General features: G+C 40.2%; 1 protein-coding gene across 3 annotated transcripts in view; it reads right to left on the bottom strand.

Annotated features, from left to right (window-relative positions):
• Positions 1-7,430: 7,430 nt before the first annotated feature.
• LOC126284333 (neurotrophin 1) overlaps positions 7,431-18,028 on the bottom strand; it is a 180,255-nt gene continuing 169,657 nt past the window's right edge. For 2 of the 3 annotated variants that reach the window (XM_049983180.1, XM_049983182.1), the window contains 2 exons: positions 16,280-16,476; positions 7,431-10,480 (listed from right to left, as the gene is read on the bottom strand). In XM_049983180.1, coding sequence (XP_049839137.1) covers positions 10,177-10,480; positions 16,280-16,476 — 501 coding nt within the window. In that variant the 3' untranslated portion in view covers positions 7,431-10,176. Of the gene's footprint in view, positions 10,498-16,279; positions 16,477-18,028 lie in introns of all 3 variants that reach the window. The other variant, XM_049983183.1, reaches the window with a different exon arrangement.

Here is an 18,028-nt window from a genome sequence, read left to right as displayed (position 1 = left end):
TAAGTCACAGCTGCAAAATACTAACGAGAATTAGAAGCCTTCCTCGGCGAAGATCAGTTTGTATTCCGTAGAAATGTCGGAACACGTGAGGCAATGCTGCGCCTGCGACTTATCTTAGCAGAGAGATTAAGGAACGGCAAACCTACGTTTCTAGCATTTGTAGACTTAGAGAAAGCTTTTGACAGTGCTGACAGGAATACTCTCTTTCAAATTCTGAATGTGGCAGAGGTAAGGACAGAAAGGTTATTTACAATTTGTACAGAAACCAGATGGCAGTTACAAGAGTCGAGGGGCATGAAGGGAAGTAGTGGTTGGGAAGGGAGTGTTATTCAATCTGTATATTGAGCAAGCAGTAAAGGAAACAAAAGAAAAATTCAGAGTTGCAATTAAAATCCATGGAGAAGAAACTTAAACTTTGAGGTTTGAAGATGGCATTGTAATTCTGTCAGATACAACAAAGGAACTGGAAGAGCAGTTGAACGGAATGGACAGTATCTTGAAAGGAGGATATAAGATGAACATCAATAAAACCAAAACGAGGATAATGGAATGTAGTCGAATTAAATCAAGTGATGCTGAGGGAATTAGACTAGGAAATGAGACACTTAAAGTAGTACATGAGTTTTTCTATTTGAGAAGCAATTTAACTGATGACTGTCCATGTAGGGAGGATATAAAATGTAGACAGGTTACGGCAAAGAAAGCGTTTCTGAAAAAGAGAAATTTGTTAACTTCGAGTATAGATCTAAGTGTCAGAAAGTCTGTTCTGAAGGTATTTGTGTGGAATGTGGCCGTGTATGGAAGAGAAACATGGACGATAAGGATGCAGGTTTCAGTAGTTACTTGGATATGAAGAAGCTTGCACAGGATAGAGCAGCATGGAGAGATGCATCAAACCAGTCTCTATAGTGCAGACCACAATATCATAATGGTGATGCTGCGTTCCAAGGCGATACAGTCCCTTTTCGCATAGCTCACATCGTCCATTACTGGTTGAGCACGAAGATGCATTGTCACATTTACCATGGCCACCACTATCGCCAGATCTCGATAGTAATGAGTTTTGGTAGTCTGCTTTGGAGACAACCCTGGATTCGGTGTGGGGCGGCGGTGGGGTGTGTGGACTGCTGTGGCGTGTTGTGGAGTTGTGGACCACTGAGCGCTACGCAGGACGAAGCCTCGCCGTTGTTTCTAGGTCCACAGTTCTATACACAATACACACAATGATAAAGTATTGTGTTTCTGGAGTTTCCATGTTTTTGTCCAACCCCTGTATTACTACTAGGCAATATACTATACGTAATATCCAAGATTTTCATGACAGGTTCAAATTGTACAAACATGATATGTTAAGAGGATGAGGATTTTGCTCTCAGTTGTTTTATTTGTATAGATACCAATGTAGACACAAATTTTATCAAATAAAATAAGATGCACGCGCAAGCCAAAAACCGCTCGACAAGAAAGTAAGTATTTTAGAAGATCCACAGTTTATTTGTTTCCACAATTAACTAATTAATAAATTGTCAGTAAAAAAGCTGCATAAACTTGGAAGAATTTATGTAATGTCTTTCTTCGACCTCATATGAGCTGCGAGCCTATCAGGAAAGAAAAGATAGGAAAAACGGATTTCACACAAATTGGAACAATATGCTGCTGCATTAGAAACTGTTGATGAGTAGTATAATCAGTTGGGGGTAGATAGTTTTTGTAGTGAAACCATTTGTGAAAGGAACAGTTAAAGGTGATACATATGAAAGCCAAGGGTGCCAAAGAAGTGCAGTTTCAGCCTTATCGCAGTTTAATCATTGATCTGATATGAAAACACTAAATATATTCCATACGTCGAGAGGACTATTACATATTTCAAATAAGCTTTACTATGGACAGGGTAGTGACGAAGTAGAATACTCACCGTGAAAAAATAAATGGGCCGGTCCTCCAGGTTGGGAGTTTGGCACTGGGCTAACAACCCGTCCCATAAAAAAAGAACTTGTTACGGAACGTCCGGAAAATGCCCTGGAGGAAAATAGAAATAAGGAATATAGAAAGCGGCTTACAAACAAGGACTTACGATTTGGAAGTGGAACATTAGGACTTTGGCAATGCTTGAAGTTGTCAGTATTCTGGTTTAACAGATAGGAAATGGATCTTGTAGCACTGCAAGAAATTATCTAGCGAGGAACAGGAAAACTCTAAACGGACAGGTAGGTTTTATGGCCAGCAAAAGTTAGCAGCGGCAGTAATTGATTTCCAACTGACTGATCGACTGATGATAGAACAGCTGTCTTAAGACTAAAAGGTAGATTCACAAATATAACAATAGTTGCATTATATGCTCCGATCGAGGACGCGGAGGCCGAAAAGAAAGACAGTTTGTATCAAATTCTCGAAGAGGTAATTAGTGAGACACCAGGATATGACATGAAGCTCATTGTGGAAAATGTAAATGCTAAAGTTGGAAGGGCAATCATCTGGAAAGGAATTCTGTGACTGAAAGCCTACATTTTGAAAGTAATGATAATGGAGTGAGGCTACTAAGCTGTGCAAGTGCAGTCAACCTAAGGGTTATGCCAAAGAATAGTTATAAAAGCCAAGGGGGAGAAAAATTGACATAGAAAAATTGAAGGATAACGGCAAAGCACAGGAGTTTGTCATTAAGCTGCCAAATAAATGTTATGTTCCGACAATTAAAGACAACCATGACATTGAAAGCCACTGAGAAATAATAAAAACAAATGTGGAAGAAGCCGCACTAGAAGTATCCGGAAAAAGAAGAAGAAGAAAGAAGAAAAATTCATGGTTATTCGAAGAATGGGAGCAATAAGTGAAATAGAGCAGCGAAAGAAAAGCACCTACAAGACTATTGCAACGAAAGTAGAGAAGCAGTCAAAAGAGCAGAGGATCATAGAAGTGCAGGGAAAGCAAGATACTTTTACAGATCAGAAAAAGATATATACCACAAATGTGAGGCATAAAATATGAAAGTAGAAATACAGCCCTGGAAAGATCCAGTGGTTTGGAAATTTGGAGAGAATATTATGAAGAGTTTCTAAATGTTGAAGACAGAAGTGCAGAAATGGAGCAACAATCTCATTATCAGGGTATAGATCCATTCACGGAACCGCCGACAATGAAAGAGACAATAAACTCTATCAAAAAGGGCGGAATAAAAATTGCGAAACAAATCCACAAACTCCTAACGAATATCTGGAGTGAAGAAAGAATGTCAGCGGAGTGAACAGAAGTGATAATAATACCAATTCATAAAAAGGGCAACAAGCAACGGTGCAGGAACTATAGAGGCCTCTCATTAACCAGCACCGCCTATAAAGTGTTCTACAAGATCCTCCAGAAAAAATTAGAACCATACTTAAAAGAGATAATAAGTGAGAAAAGAGAGGGACTTATCAAGAATCGTTCAGCTACTGACTAGCTACTCATACTGAAAGAGGCCATGTCCAAATATTGGGAGTACAACAAAATGATGGCAATACTGTTTGTTGATTTTAAGAAAGCCTATGACAGTATATCCAGAGATAAGTTGTTGGAAAAAATGCAGAGATTCGGAACACCGAAGAAGACTGTAAATTTTGTGAAAGTGACACTGGAAAGTTCGAAAGGGGCAGTGAAAATGGACGGAGAGTATTCCAAGGCGTTTGACATAAAAACAGGAGTCAGTCAAGAAGATGGAGTATCACCCCTCCTGTTCAACATTGTAATACATGAAGCGGTGGACGCAGCAGGTGAAGCAAAAGATTGAAGTAAAATAGGAACAGAAATAAATGTACTGGCCTTTGTAGATAACATAGCACGAATCACTTATGGGGAACAAACAAAATTTTACTGAAAACAATTTCCACAAAAGTATTCTCCACAATGAAACAAATGAAAGTATGATTCTTCAGTAAGTGAAACTGAATAAATGCTATTCCTTCTGTAAGCGAAACAAAATACATGACGGTTCGCGGATAACGTAGATACTTTAACTTCCAGACTTACAAAGTAAATAAATTGATACCGTGGTACTTGAAAGAATTATACATGCCTCAGTGAATACTATCTTAAAGTTTTAGGGGCTTTCATACAAAAATTAATTAAGTTTCTGTAGTGAGACGCTCTTTATTGAGCAGTGTTTTCAAGTCCTAATAAGTTCAGATTACAACGGAAAACTCACTGCAGAATTAAAACTTAAGTCAAAATTCAAGCTTCAGTCAAGTACAACAAACATTCAACAACTCTTATTGAGTACTTAGCTACAGAGTGCCAATAGTAATTAAATATCTGAGTCTGACAAGGATGGAAGCTTCCAGTCTTACACCATCTTATTGGCTAGAAGGACAAAAGTACAAGTTTAAGAGTCTCAAGGACTATGTCGCTGATCACTTAGAGGCCCACCTGAGGAAGCTGTGTTCTATCCATAAGCCGATGACCCAATCCTTGCAGCATGTTGCAGGCTGTGCGGGAACTGCTCTCTGGCACTCGTGAGCCAGCCTAAATAGCCCCCGTGCAGATGGATACTGGCTGGCCTATTTTCGACTCATGTCTAGGGTGTCACAGCACGTAAGTAGGGTTATATACACTATAGTTTAGAAAATTTACCATGAAGTTATATCTTAAACATGCTGAAATAAACGGAAATCTTTTGCCACAATAAGAGAGAGTCATAGTGCCTGCTTAATGAACACAACGACTTCTGGCTTAACTTTTATTTCTACATCTTTCAAGACCTTCGGGTGTAGCAGTACGGCAGACGAGCCGGAGTATATACTTTCCTGTTCTCCAGAGGTGCATACCATCCACAAAAGTGACTCAGTAACTCAAGTAAACATTATTACTGCCAGATGCCGGTGACACCATTGTCTAACAATCCTCTAACAATCCTCTTTAACATTTTAATGGACTTGATATATAATTATATCATAATGACATAGTCATCAGGATGATACATCATTTGTATTTTACGTAAATTTAGAGTTTGCACTCTTTTTAAAAAAACTCGTGCTTTTTATATAAGTTTTTGACATATGTTAAAGTAGTTCCGTGGTCTCAGTAAACGATAACACATAAAACAGTTCGAACTATCTGACCAAAGGAGAGGTGGTTTCCCTAGGTAGTGTCCATCGAGTGTTTACACATCTTTGTTCCTTATTTTGATGATGTGCTCCTGCAGAAGTTGCATATGTCGTCATTTTATACGCGTAATGTTCTATAAACATTTCATACATTGTTATCTTGCCGCACACACTGTTCCTCACGTTCCCACTGCGCAGGACTGACTCACTGCTGTGTTTCTGTTTTACTATCAGTTACATGCCTTTGCCCCCAATTTTTGAATCTTCTATAATGTAGCCTATAGGATTTTTTGTGCCTTCAGTGTTTTGACTGGTTTGGCACGATTCGACAAGATTTTCTTTCTTACACAATTATCTTCGTCACAGGACAGCACTTCAACCCAACATCCTAAATTATTTGTAGGACATAATCTACACTCTGTCATCCCCACAACTTTTAGCCTCTACGGATCCCTCTAATACAATGAAAATTTTTACCTCTCACCTTAATACACATCCTACGACTCGTCTCTTCTTCTCGGCGGTGTTTCAAGTTATTGAAATGGCTCTGAGCACTATGGACCTTAACATCTGAGTTCATCAGTCCCCTAGAACTTAGTACTACTTAAAGGTAACTAACCTAAGGACAACACACACATCGAACCTTTGACCGTAGCACCCGCGCGGTTCCGGACTGAAGCGCCTAGAACTGCTCGGCTACAACGGCCGGCTAGGCGGTGTTTTCCCCATATTTCTATCTCCACCGATTCTGTGGAGAACCTTTTAATAACTTATTTTATCACGCTACATATTTTTCAGTAATCTTCTGTAAAACAACAGCTCACACGTTGCGATTCTCCTCTGCTGTGTTTCCCATTGTCTGTGATTCACTTCCATACAGTGCAGCTCTCTAACCATAAATTTTCAAACATTTCTTTCTCAGTGTGTGCATATATATATGTTCTCATTTCCTGTGTAAGTCTTTCTCTGTGTGTCCTCCTTGCTTTGTGCTTCATATCTAATATTGCTTCTAAGGCAGAAGAATTCTTTCAATTCGTGGTCTCCAGTTTTGGTGTTAAGTTTGTAGATAATGTAGTTTTTGTTACTTTTCTTAACTTTCGTCTTATTCTGTTTTATTCACAATCTATATTCCCTACTCAGTAAACTTTTTTGTCCATTGAGAACATCCTCTAGTGTTTCCTCACTTTCTATAAAGGACGACAATGTCATCAACGAATCTTTTAATTGATACCGCTGAATCTTGAATTTTACTCCCCCTCCATTAGCTTTAATTTCCTTCACTGCTTCTTCGATGTAGAGATGGAATAGTGCAACTATGAGGTTCCATCCCTAGCATACACTCTTTTTAATCAGAGCATTTCTCTTTTAATCTTATAGTCCAGATGTTCTCTCCTGTTTCTCGTACGTATTTTATAATACTCATCTATCATTATAGCGTAGAACAATGTTTCTGAATATTTCAAACGTCTTCCACAGTTTCAAGTTGTCGAACTTGGTCTAGGTTGAGAAATTATGTGAAAGTATTTCAGTAGTTCTTAATTGTTGCTTCCATTATAAAATGTGACATTCTAACTGCTTCCGTGACGCCCTTACCTTTTCTATTGTTAAACCTGTCGACGTACAACAGATCCCTAGTTTTCTTTTCATTCATTTGTGTATTATCCTGACCAGAATCACCAAGCTTGTGTAGCGGTAATGTTGATACTAATCAAATTTTTAACTGGTTTTATGTGTGAAATTTGTACCTGTTGTTCCCGCGGTAAGTCAATATGGAGCACGCGCCTGTTTGTCTTCATGTCCTTAAAATTATGCATCCTTCTCCCACATAAGATTTTCCTTATTTCGTTGTATCAGCAGTCTGATGCTCTGAGATGAATCAGAAATTATTTGTTAAAGGTGACATGTCTTGTGACTTTGATCACGCGCTTGTGAAGAGCATTATTTATATGTTACTTACAGATTGCATAGTAGCAAGTACAGGACACTTACAGCGCTCATTTTTCAAAAGTGCTCTCTTCGTACGCGATGGTTATGTTACTCAGAAGCAGATGAATTGTAAACAAACTTTATAAACAGTGCAGATCCAACGTTCTTAGGTCTATCTTCTTTAAAACGTATGTTCCGTTCATTTCATGTTACAGCACCAACGGTCATAGTATGCGATCTAAAAACATAAGTCTGTAAAAAACATTTGGATATAGATTTTGGAAAAGTCTTTATTGAAATAGTTATGGCAAGTTTCCGCTATTACTTGTCTTTCGGTTCTCCATCATTGTTTCCTTCATCCAATGTCTTCGACAAAGAGTTCCATATCAAGCAGTGAAATTTGCTGCAGTAAAATAATTCGTAAAATCATTTAATGTTTCAACATAATAAAAAAGAGCAGGTTTCTTTATTGAAGCAACAGTCATTGTAACACAATTTGGAAATTTTGTTATTACACGCAGAACTTAAAAAGAGAACGTGCGTAACACTTTCATTGCTTTCGCTTTTGTCCAGTTTAGAAGATTCATGCTTTTGTTTCTAACGTGAAGCGCGCTAAGTTTTACGTCTACTGATTTCAAAACAAAAAACCGTGAAAGACTTAAGTCTCAAATAACGATTTGATTTGACTCGAAAGCAGTTTTTGTTAACGTGAAGTATATATTTTCCTTGCTGATTGACAAATTGCAATAAATTAACTTTAATTAATAGACAAGCATCAATTACCGTATTACCGGAAACTAGAATTCATATACAGAAGGTTTCATAGAGACATTGTGCATAATATGTAACAGCATTTCTGATAAATTCACTACGTCACTCTCTCTAAACAAAGCACAGGATAACAAGTCCTGAAAGGATTATGACTAACATCCATTACAGCTATAATACTGTTTTTATTGCACATACGTAATTATGATCACTGTAAATATTGGTTCATGTATTTGTGACTGGAGGACATTGACCTCTTTACAAAATAGTGAACACAATAGTCTGAGAACTATATTACATCTGATTACAAATTTCATTTGGTTATAGCATAAATATACTGAAATCCTTCAAGAGTGATGATCAAAGAACTCATTTTACCACGTATAGCTTAGCAACGTGGAATTTTTTATCTGTAGAGGAGCAGTTTCACTGTTTCTAACACCACCATCGGTGCTGCTGCATAAATAATATAAAGCCAATATACAACTATCAATGACTTACTAAAACATTTACAAGTCCCTTGATTTCCATGAAATTCCTAATTGTTACTACTGGAAATACAGCTGCTACACTTTCAGAATAGTGACAACTTTAAACACTAATGTTGTACCTCGTCTTGTACTGAGTCTATCTCTAAAAACACTGATAAATGATCTTAGACAATACTTAACCTTCATGCAAAGATACAGTCGTTCAGCAGTTCCAATGTTCACAACCTGGACTTGGGTTGGTCATCACTTTCTTTGATATAATGTAATAGTATTAGGATATAAACTGAAAGCACACCAACGACGTATGTTGCCGATAACTTCGTCCGCCTATGAACCGCAAAACATTGAGTTACAGTTATTTTTAATGCACCTGTACAGACGCAATCGCTTAGCATTTCAATCGTTCACAACCTGGAATGCGATCACGAATCGCTTGTAGATGCATCACTTAACGATAGAAAGAGGGGTAACTAGACTAAACTCTGATACAATATGTAATGCTTCAACTGTTATCTTTGGATAACGGAAGTCCGAACCACTGCCACAGAAACTCTGTGGCACTCCAAAAACATGTAACGGGCGGGAATTCGGACCCAGAACCATATCCTTCTGCAGGAAATGATCTTACTGACTGCGTTATCCAAGTCAACCTCAGATCCTATCCTTACACCCTGCCCACCTATATCTCCCTCCTATTTTCCAAATTTCACAAAATTTCGTCCGCATACCTTGCTGGACTAGCACTTCTGAGAGAACGGATATCCCAGGGAAGCCTGAAAGGGCTACAGGGATGCTCATCCAACTTTTGTGCCAAACGGTACAAGAGAGGCGTTGAGCACCACAATGTGGTATACTGCAAAAATTCAAAGATCGTACCTTAGTAGGAGAGACAACCAATAAATTGCTTCCTCCTACTATATATATACCGAGATAAAATTTAAGAAATTCAAACTTACACGAGACCTTAAAACAATCGTTCTTCCTGCACACAATATTTGCGACTGGAGTGGAGAAAGGTCGGAGGAAGTAACAGTGGTACACAAAGCACCCTCCGCTACGCACCATAAAGCAGCTTCCAGAGTATAGCTGTAGATCTAGAATTGAAAAATAGAAAATACGTACGGCCAGAGGTGAATCAGTCTGTAAGAGCGTTGTCCATGAAAGATCATGTCTCTGATTAAGAGTCCCCGTTTAAATCTTCCAAGAAGTTCCAAAACACTACACACTCCAATTCGGAGCAAAAAGTACACCCTGTTCTTAATATTAGAAGAAACACATAAAGTGAGAATAATGGTACCACCAACGGCGTAGATCCCTACGGTGTCTCTTCTCCAGCTTCTTCACTGAATAATTCATGAGCAAACCAACAGCTATCGTTACTGGTAAAAAGAAAAAGGTCGCTGAGAGTTTTGGGTTTATCTACTACGTGCATCCTTTCTCTCGTAATGCCCAAAGCGCTATCTCAGTAACGTCCACGAGCACTGATACATTATAAAGTGAGATGAGACGTTAGATTCCCATGTCTTTCTTTGCTGTAAGGCGCCTCAGCTATAGCGTGTTTAACCGTAGTGGCAGTAAACGCTATACGAACGCTTGTCTGTCAACACTGCCTGATAAAGAACCTTTGACGTTATAATCCGGTAAAGGCTCCATTTTGTTTAAGTAGAGGAGAAAACAATTGTCTCTGTTTTCACGACCTCTTGTATCTGCACAGTAGTAGATATATAGAGTCAGTTTTCAGCCAGGTTCGAAAACGTTACATCCTTGATTTGGCTTTTCTTAAGGATATTCCAAACTGCGTCATGCGCCGGATACCAACACTGCAGCGTCAGCTACGTGGTGGAGGGCCCCTGACCGCGTAAAGTGGCACGTGAACACGACTGCATGTCTCCAGTGGACGTCGAAAGCAGTTGTTCCTACGCGGCGGCTCCTCCTCCGATGGGCGTCCAGCCCTCGCCGGAGCGCGACTGCAGCGCCGCCGCCGGCTGCTCGGCGAGTTGCTGCTGGCGGATGTAGTCTATGATGGGGTGGTAGCTGTAGTTGACGCGCCGGTGGGGGCCCGGTGCGGCGCCGACGCTCAGGCCGTCAGGGCTGGGGGTGGCGGCGTCCGGCGGCGTCGGCAGAGTCGGCGGCGACGGCGCCTGCGGCTGCCTCGTAGTGGCGCCGCGCCGGATCGAGTCGGAGGAGATGACGTGCGGCTTCGGCCTCCGCGGAGGGTACCTGCAGCACGAAACCAGCTACTGGAAAATCACCTGCCTGTCAGAGGGACGGATGCATTCAGCTTCGCTATTCGTTAGAGGACATGAAAACCTACTGAATGTGATCAATGTACAGGGTGGTCCATTGTGACCGGGCCAAATATCTCACGAAATAAGCATCAAATGAAAAACCTATAAAGAACGAAAGTCGTCTAGCTTGAAGGGGGAAACCAGATGGCGCTATGGATGGCCCGCTAGATGGCGCTGCCGTAGGTCAAATGGATATCAACTACGTTTTTTTTTAAATAAGAACACCCATTTTTTATTACATATAAGTGTAGTACGTAAAGAAATATGAATGTTTTAGTTGGACCACTTTTTTAGCTATGTGATAGATGCCGCTGTAATAGTCACAAACAAATGGCTCACTATTTTAGACAAACAGTCGGAAACAAGTAGGTTTTTTTAAATTAAATTACAGAACGTAGGTATGTTTGAATATTTTATTTCGGTTATTCCAATGTGATACATCTACCTTTGTGAACTTATCATTTCTGAGAATGCATGTTGTTAGACCGTGAACACCTGTAAATACCACATTAATGCAATAAATGCTCAAAATGATGGCCGTCAACCTCAATGCATTTGGCAATAAGTGTAAAGACATTCCTCTCAAGAGCGAGTTGTGTGGCGATACCTGTAAGACACCGCTAGCCCACGCCTCTCGCGGTGTGCGTTCAACCCCATTTAAATGACGCGCCAAGCGCGCGCCCAGCGGCTGTACGATTAATTAAATAATCGGCGTGCTAATCACAGTGAAATCTCTGGTCCAGAGGGACGTGAAGAGGCGGTGGTCCAGAGAGAGAGTAGAGTCAGTCGAGTCTTGTCCAGTCTTAAGAGTCAGTCGAGCTAGAAAGTGTCTTGTGAAACGATCATTCTGTGGATAATATTAGTGTGATGATTTCTTTTATATGTGTTGTGTTGTCTTCTTCGATGAGTAAAAAAATATAGGTAAAATAAATTTTTGTGATGTCCATCAATAAGTTCATTCCAGTAAAATAGAACCACTTCCCTTCACCTTTATTCACCCTTTTTTCTTTCTTTCCTTTCAACAAAACAAAAACAAAAAATTACCACCCTCCCTTTTTTTTTTAATTCCGGACATCACAGTAGTTCGCCTTCCGTAATGTTCGTACATGCATTAACAATGCCCTAACGCATGTTTTCAGGCGTTGTAGGTGGAGCGCGATAGCAGATATCCTTCAACTTTCCCCACAGAGAGAAATACGGGGACGTCAGATAAAGTGCCATGGTATCGTGCTTCGACGACCAATCCACCTGTCATGAAATATGCTGTTCAATACCACTTCAACCGCACGCGAGTTATGTGACGGACATCCATCACGTTGGAAGTACATCGCCATTCCCTCATGTAGTGCAACATCTTGTAGCAACATCGGTAGAACATTACGAAGGAAATCAGCATGCATTGCACCATTTAGATTGCCATCGATAAAATGGAGGCCAATTACACTTCCTCCCATAATGCCGCACCATACATTAACCCGCGAACGTCGCCGATGTTCTAGTTGTCACAGCCATCGTGGATGTTCCGTTGCCCAATAGTGCATATTATGCCGGTTTACGTTACCGCTGTTGGTGAATGACGCTTCGTCGCTAAATAGAACGCGTGCAAAAAATCTGTCATCGTCCCGCAGTTTCTCCTGTGCCCAGTGGAAGAACTGTACAGGCCGTTCAAAGCGGTCAACCTTAGCGCCATCTGGTTTCCCCCTTCAAGCTAGACAAGTTTCGTTCTTTGTAGTTTTTTCGTTTGACGCTTATTTCGTAAGATATTTAGCCTGGTTACGACCAATGGACCACCCTGTATACTGTGGTTGATGTAGATACAGAAAGTGTGTCACGACGAACACCCTTACCGACCGCTACCAAAGAGCAGTATTTCCATGCCTGTGGGATATGTGTAAGGGGCAATTGAATGAAAACTAGACAGATGGCAAAAACGTAAGTGCACTGTGGGTTTTGTTGGATAATGTACAGAGTTAGGATCTGAATGTCCAAGGTTTGACGCAGTAAGTGTATGAAAATGTTGAAAATCATAGTTTTTGTATATGACTTAAATTTTTAACAATATATATATATATATTGTATTTAAATCTAAGAGCCTGAATCATAATCCATATCCTTTCCTTGTATTGAGTATGAAAATGAGTAATAAAGTAAAGTTTCCAACCAATGAAAGAACGTAAATAAAATGAGTCCTCTATGCAATATATTTGCGCAGTTCATGGTTTGAAATCGATTTTGGTATAACTAAAGTTATCAGAGCAAACTTATTTCAAATAACTAATTTTATGCCATTGCACAACTTGCACTATTCAAGTCAAGATATAATTAAGTAAACATCAGGGCCAAAAGTTAATTTTTCACTACCATCTTAATGCCATTGCACAAACGGCATTATTCTCTTAATCTTGATTGCTGAGTCAAATACATATTTCATTACTGGCAAAATGGAGGAGTGCACGAAACAAGTTCGGAGGTGCAGTCAGATGCAGGTCTGTTGAATAACTATTTTGGAACAATTTTATCTATGATACTTTCAAGATATAGCCCACCCGCACACGGAGTGAGTTTTTATTGCTTGTCTTCGTGCTTACCACATCCTACCTCGGCCAAGAAGGTTGCCGGATCTCGCCACAATCGAAAATTTTTGGCGCATTATGGTCAGTGCACTCCATCCAAGTCGGGATTTTGACGAAGTAACGCGCAAATCGTACATAATTCAGCACGATATCCCTCAGGAGGAGATTGAGCAACTTTATCAACTAGTGCCAAGACGAATAACCGGCGCCATAATGACCAGAGGTGGATCAAAGCGTTACTGACTTCCTAAATTTGCCAATCTCTTTCTCTTGAATAAATCATCCAATTTTTCTAAAACTGTAATCATTCGAATGTCTGTACATGTATACCACATCTACAGGTTTCCATCCTTTTCGGATAATCCCTTGGTAGTGCGTTGGTTCTTTTTCATTATCTTAGAGTGTACTGATGTATTGATCCCTCTGTCAGACAGGACGGTCACTGTCTTCACGGAAACATGTTTTCTGTTGCCTACGGAACCATGACTGTACCCAGACATGCATCCCGTGGTCCAAGCAAATCGATGGCCACGAATGTCTCTCTTCAGGTCTCCAAAACTGTGGAAATTGTATAGATAGGCATCGAGAGGATAAGAAAAAGAGTTCATTTACTTTTCTTCTATCTTTATCGTATTCATCTGTATGTTGGGAAGTAGTTGAAATCCAACAATAAGGAAGAGAAAGTGTTATGCCTAGAGGATAGTGTACCTTAATATACATGATTTCATTTGGTCGGTACTTCAGTCGAGTGACTGATATTGGAATGACATGGATGAATGCACACTAGTCATTTTCGGTAGTTTTTCGTTGTTGCTGAACATGAGGTTCCGTTTTATGCAACATTTGTAAATAATCTGCGTTCCACACATTTGTGTGTTGCGTACTCTATTAAAACTATTAGCAGCTACAGAACTTTGTGGTGATTAAAATGCTGTACATTTTTAGAACTATTTACATGTCGTGAGTTAAGCCATAGTTAGTCGATCGTGTGCCATCTTGTAGGTTGGAAAAGAACTTCATTCACCGTGGGACATGCAGTACTTGAAAATGAAATGAGTTTCTTCAATGCCATTATAACTTTACCCTTTACAAAAAAGGGAAATGGTTTTGGATTCTAAGAATTTCTATTTCAAAATAATTTAACTTCAGCTGGTGTTTGATGATAGTTCATCTTAATTTTATTTCGCTTACTGATTAATGCTATGCAGTAGTGTAATAATGTAACAGATATGTGATTAAATACAATATTGACAAGATTTTCTCGATTGCAACACTTTAAAATCCAGCAGAATAATTTTTCCTAGATGCATTACAGAGTTGTACCTTGGAACATGTTTTCACATTAGGAGAAACCTTATTTTTTATAGTTTTACCAGCACATAAGTGAACGTCAACATTAGAAATTGAATAAAAAAAATGTTAAACTTCTATTACAGGCGACCTAAAGGCGGAAGTCTGAAAAGTTTACTCTGAAAAGTTTACTCTGCCGTACAACTGTAATAGCGATTAGGACTATAGGCTTCTGCCTTCGTGGCCACCACGCAAATAAACATCCAGCCACGGCGAGAGAAGAAGATAAACAACCGAGGTGGTACAACAACAATAATTTACAATTATCAGGACACCCACGATTCTTACTAAATTTTTTCCTACTGAATAAATCATCTACAGTTGTAGTTGACAAATTCTTTATTTGCATGAAAGGGTGCACATGAACCGGGTTTAGGGATGCAAGCCCACCTACAGGCGAAAAAAAATGGAGAGAAAAGAAAAAAGCTGACAGGGATCTTCGAAACATTAATTGACATAAAAAGATCCCATACAAATGTGAAAATCAGGTTATACCTTAATTCCGTAGGAGAAAGTCGTATCAGTCATGTAGAAAATACAACAAATTTAATTTTACGAGGAATCCCTCTTAGCTTTACTTTTTCTTATGGGATTTTCATTCTGAAACCCGGGTCGGATGTACGATTCTACCCAAATAAAGAATGGGCAAACTTATTCATAATGAAAAAACAATAATATTTGTGATTCCCCATCTCCTTCATTATCCGCTTTCAGTATCTACCCAATGACGACGGCATACCAACAGCAACTTCTAGATTTTTAAACAGTAAGTACTCTCCGAAAGAGCGCGAAAAAATAGCCTTCTGTAAGTGCACGTGACATTGCCTTTTGGCAATGTTCAACCATCCAGAGACACCAATGGGTTCCTGACGATGATTCTAGCAGAGGAATCGGAACGTCGAACACTGAAGAAGTTTGAAGAAGAACACAACAAGATTTTATAGGCAACTAAATGACAAACCTTTGGAAAACCCGTGTAATTTTTTAATACTGTCATGAGGTTATATCCCTCCTAAAGAAAAACAATTTAGCACCACGAAAAACCACTCAAAAGTTGCAAATGTTATTGTTTTTTACTCGATGAGTAGTTTCGGACCGACACTCATTTTCAAATCATCGTAACATAATCGAAAATTGTATTTCCGAAGATGTGAAAACCATGTCAATAAAAGGTTCAAAATTTTCAAATGTGTGTGAAATCTTATGGGACGTAACTGCTAAGGTCATCAGTCCCTAAGCTTACACACTACTTAACCTAAATTATCCTAAGAACAAACAGACACACCCATGCCCGAGGTAAGACTCGAACCTCCGCTGGGACCAGCCGCACAGTCCATGACTGCAGCGCCTTAGACCAATCGGCTAATCCCACGCGGCCATGTCAAAAATGTGCAAGGAACTGCTATTGTATGTGCAATAACTGTACGTTGACATGGTTTTCACATCTTCTAAAATACGATTTTTTACTGTTACCATAATCTGAAAATAGGTCTCGGCCCGAAACCAGTCGTCGACTGAATAAAAAAAAGTAAAATTTGCAACTTTGGACCGGTTTTTCGTTGTACTGATTAACAGAAATTGCTGACTCAGAGCTACTCCAGCGTTTTAGAAGTTCACAAAAACAACGTAGATGTCATTAATATTATCAGCTAACGAAAAACCCTCTACTTTTTCTGATAGTCCAAAATTGGTATACCAGGAAGATGAGGTAAGAGCTGTTGCCTTTCAGCCATTCAAAACACGAATAAATCACTGTGACGTACAGAGAATACACACTGTACTGTAGGCGCTGCAGAGAGGCGGTGTACCTGTTGTAGAGGGATGAGCGGTTGCGCTTGAGCCAGCTGAGACGGGAGTCGACGTCTGCGCCTCCGTGGTCGGCGAGCGGTAGCGGCGGCCCCCGAGGCGGCAGGTAGCCTGGGGAGCCGGTGACAGGGTGCGTGGATGGGCGCCGGAAGCCGTGCCGCGTCGGCAGGAAGCTGGGCGGTGGCGTCGTGGGCGCCGACTGCGGGAGAGAGAGACACCGCTCACAAGCCGTACTATGGACGACGTGACCCAACAACCACTCCGAGGGATCTACACCGAATCGCCGTTGAGGAGCGGGACATTCTGGACCAACAGTGCCTTGATGAACTTATGGATAGTATGCCAAGACGAATACAGGCATGCGCCAATGCAGGAGGACGTGTTACTAGGTATTAGAGGTACCGATGTCTACAGCAATGTGGCCCACCACCTCTGATGGTACAACATACAATGTGTGGTTTTCATGAGCAATAAAAAGGCTGGAAATGACGTTTATGTAGCTCTCTATTCCAATTTTCTCTACTCGTTCCGAAACTCTCGGAACCTAGGTGACGCGAAACTTTCTTTGATGTGTGTGTTGCCTAGATTATAAAATTAGAAAAAAAAGAAACAGAACTCGCGTGAATAAAATGTTATGGATAGGTTATAATACAAACATAGAGTGTTCTGTTTTTTAATACCACTCGTCTTTCTAAAACTGTTTCACAGAGGAAGATCACACTGCAATACCCCCTTTAAATCCTTGCGCGAGCGACAGAATGGCCGATGCTGAAATACTTGAAATGTGTGAAAAGCAACTGAAACCTTTCAAGGGTGGGAAGGTCACTGGAGCTGACGGGATACCTGCACGGTTCTAAATATAGTATTCTTGCCTTTCTTCTGGCAGCTGTAGGCCTCTGGAGGAGAGAACTTTTCGTAGTCCTTCCTTAATCTGCTCCATCAGATGTTCATTAGCTCGTACACGTCTTCTCTTCCTCGAGGTCTATAATGTCCGTTGGTTACCTTATGACTGACTATTTTTCGGATGAATCTTGTGCTCAAGCTTCTCAGCTTCTTTAATACAGCCTTCCCTGTCACTTTGAGGCACTCACTTGGGTGCATCTATTTGGCTTTCATTACAGTGTTACAGTACCTAATTTCAGCTTTTATTGAAATTGCCTTTCTCTTGTATAGAGAATGCATTCTGTTGCAAGCAGCTACCTTCGTCTCTCTCCTTTTGTCGTAGACGTCTTCGGTCGTCCTTATGTGCACTACTTCACCAAGTTATCTGGAAGTCTCCACTTCTGTTTTCCCGCACTCTACTGTTAGGTAATGAACCAATGTTCGGTTGTTGCTTCTGTACTTCGTTTTCTCCGAAGAAATTAGGAGACCAGAAAGGCAGTCTACTCTTACACCGGTCTTCAAATCGACAACGTGAACTCTGTTCCGTGACCCTTTCCCTGCTAACTCCTCTCTCCATTCTCTGAGGATCAGTCCGTCACTCTACCTGACCCCAGACTGAATTTAAAACGCTCTGAAGAGTTCTCCCATGAATTTTTTAACACTTCATAGTTTTGCTAGATAATTTCTGCCACGTTTGGGCAATAAAAACCCCAAATAATTTCTGTTTTGTGGATGCAGGTAAATTTCACAGCTTCATTATCCTTGAACACATTATTGATACCGGTATTCCGTTTCCTCTTTTACCATATAGTGTGGCTACACGGTCGTTAGCCTGAGGAGAGGAAAGAAAGTATCTCAGGAGACAGTGA

The sequence above is a fragment of the Schistocerca gregaria genome, chromosome 8 (genome assembly GCF_023897955.1).
Source record: "Schistocerca gregaria isolate iqSchGreg1 chromosome 8, iqSchGreg1.2, whole genome shotgun sequence".
Taxonomy (NCBI): Eukaryota; Metazoa; Arthropoda; class Insecta; order Orthoptera; family Acrididae; genus Schistocerca; species Schistocerca gregaria.
Note: the sequence above shows the minus strand (reverse complement) of the source record. Positions and strands in the feature narration are given on the sequence as shown.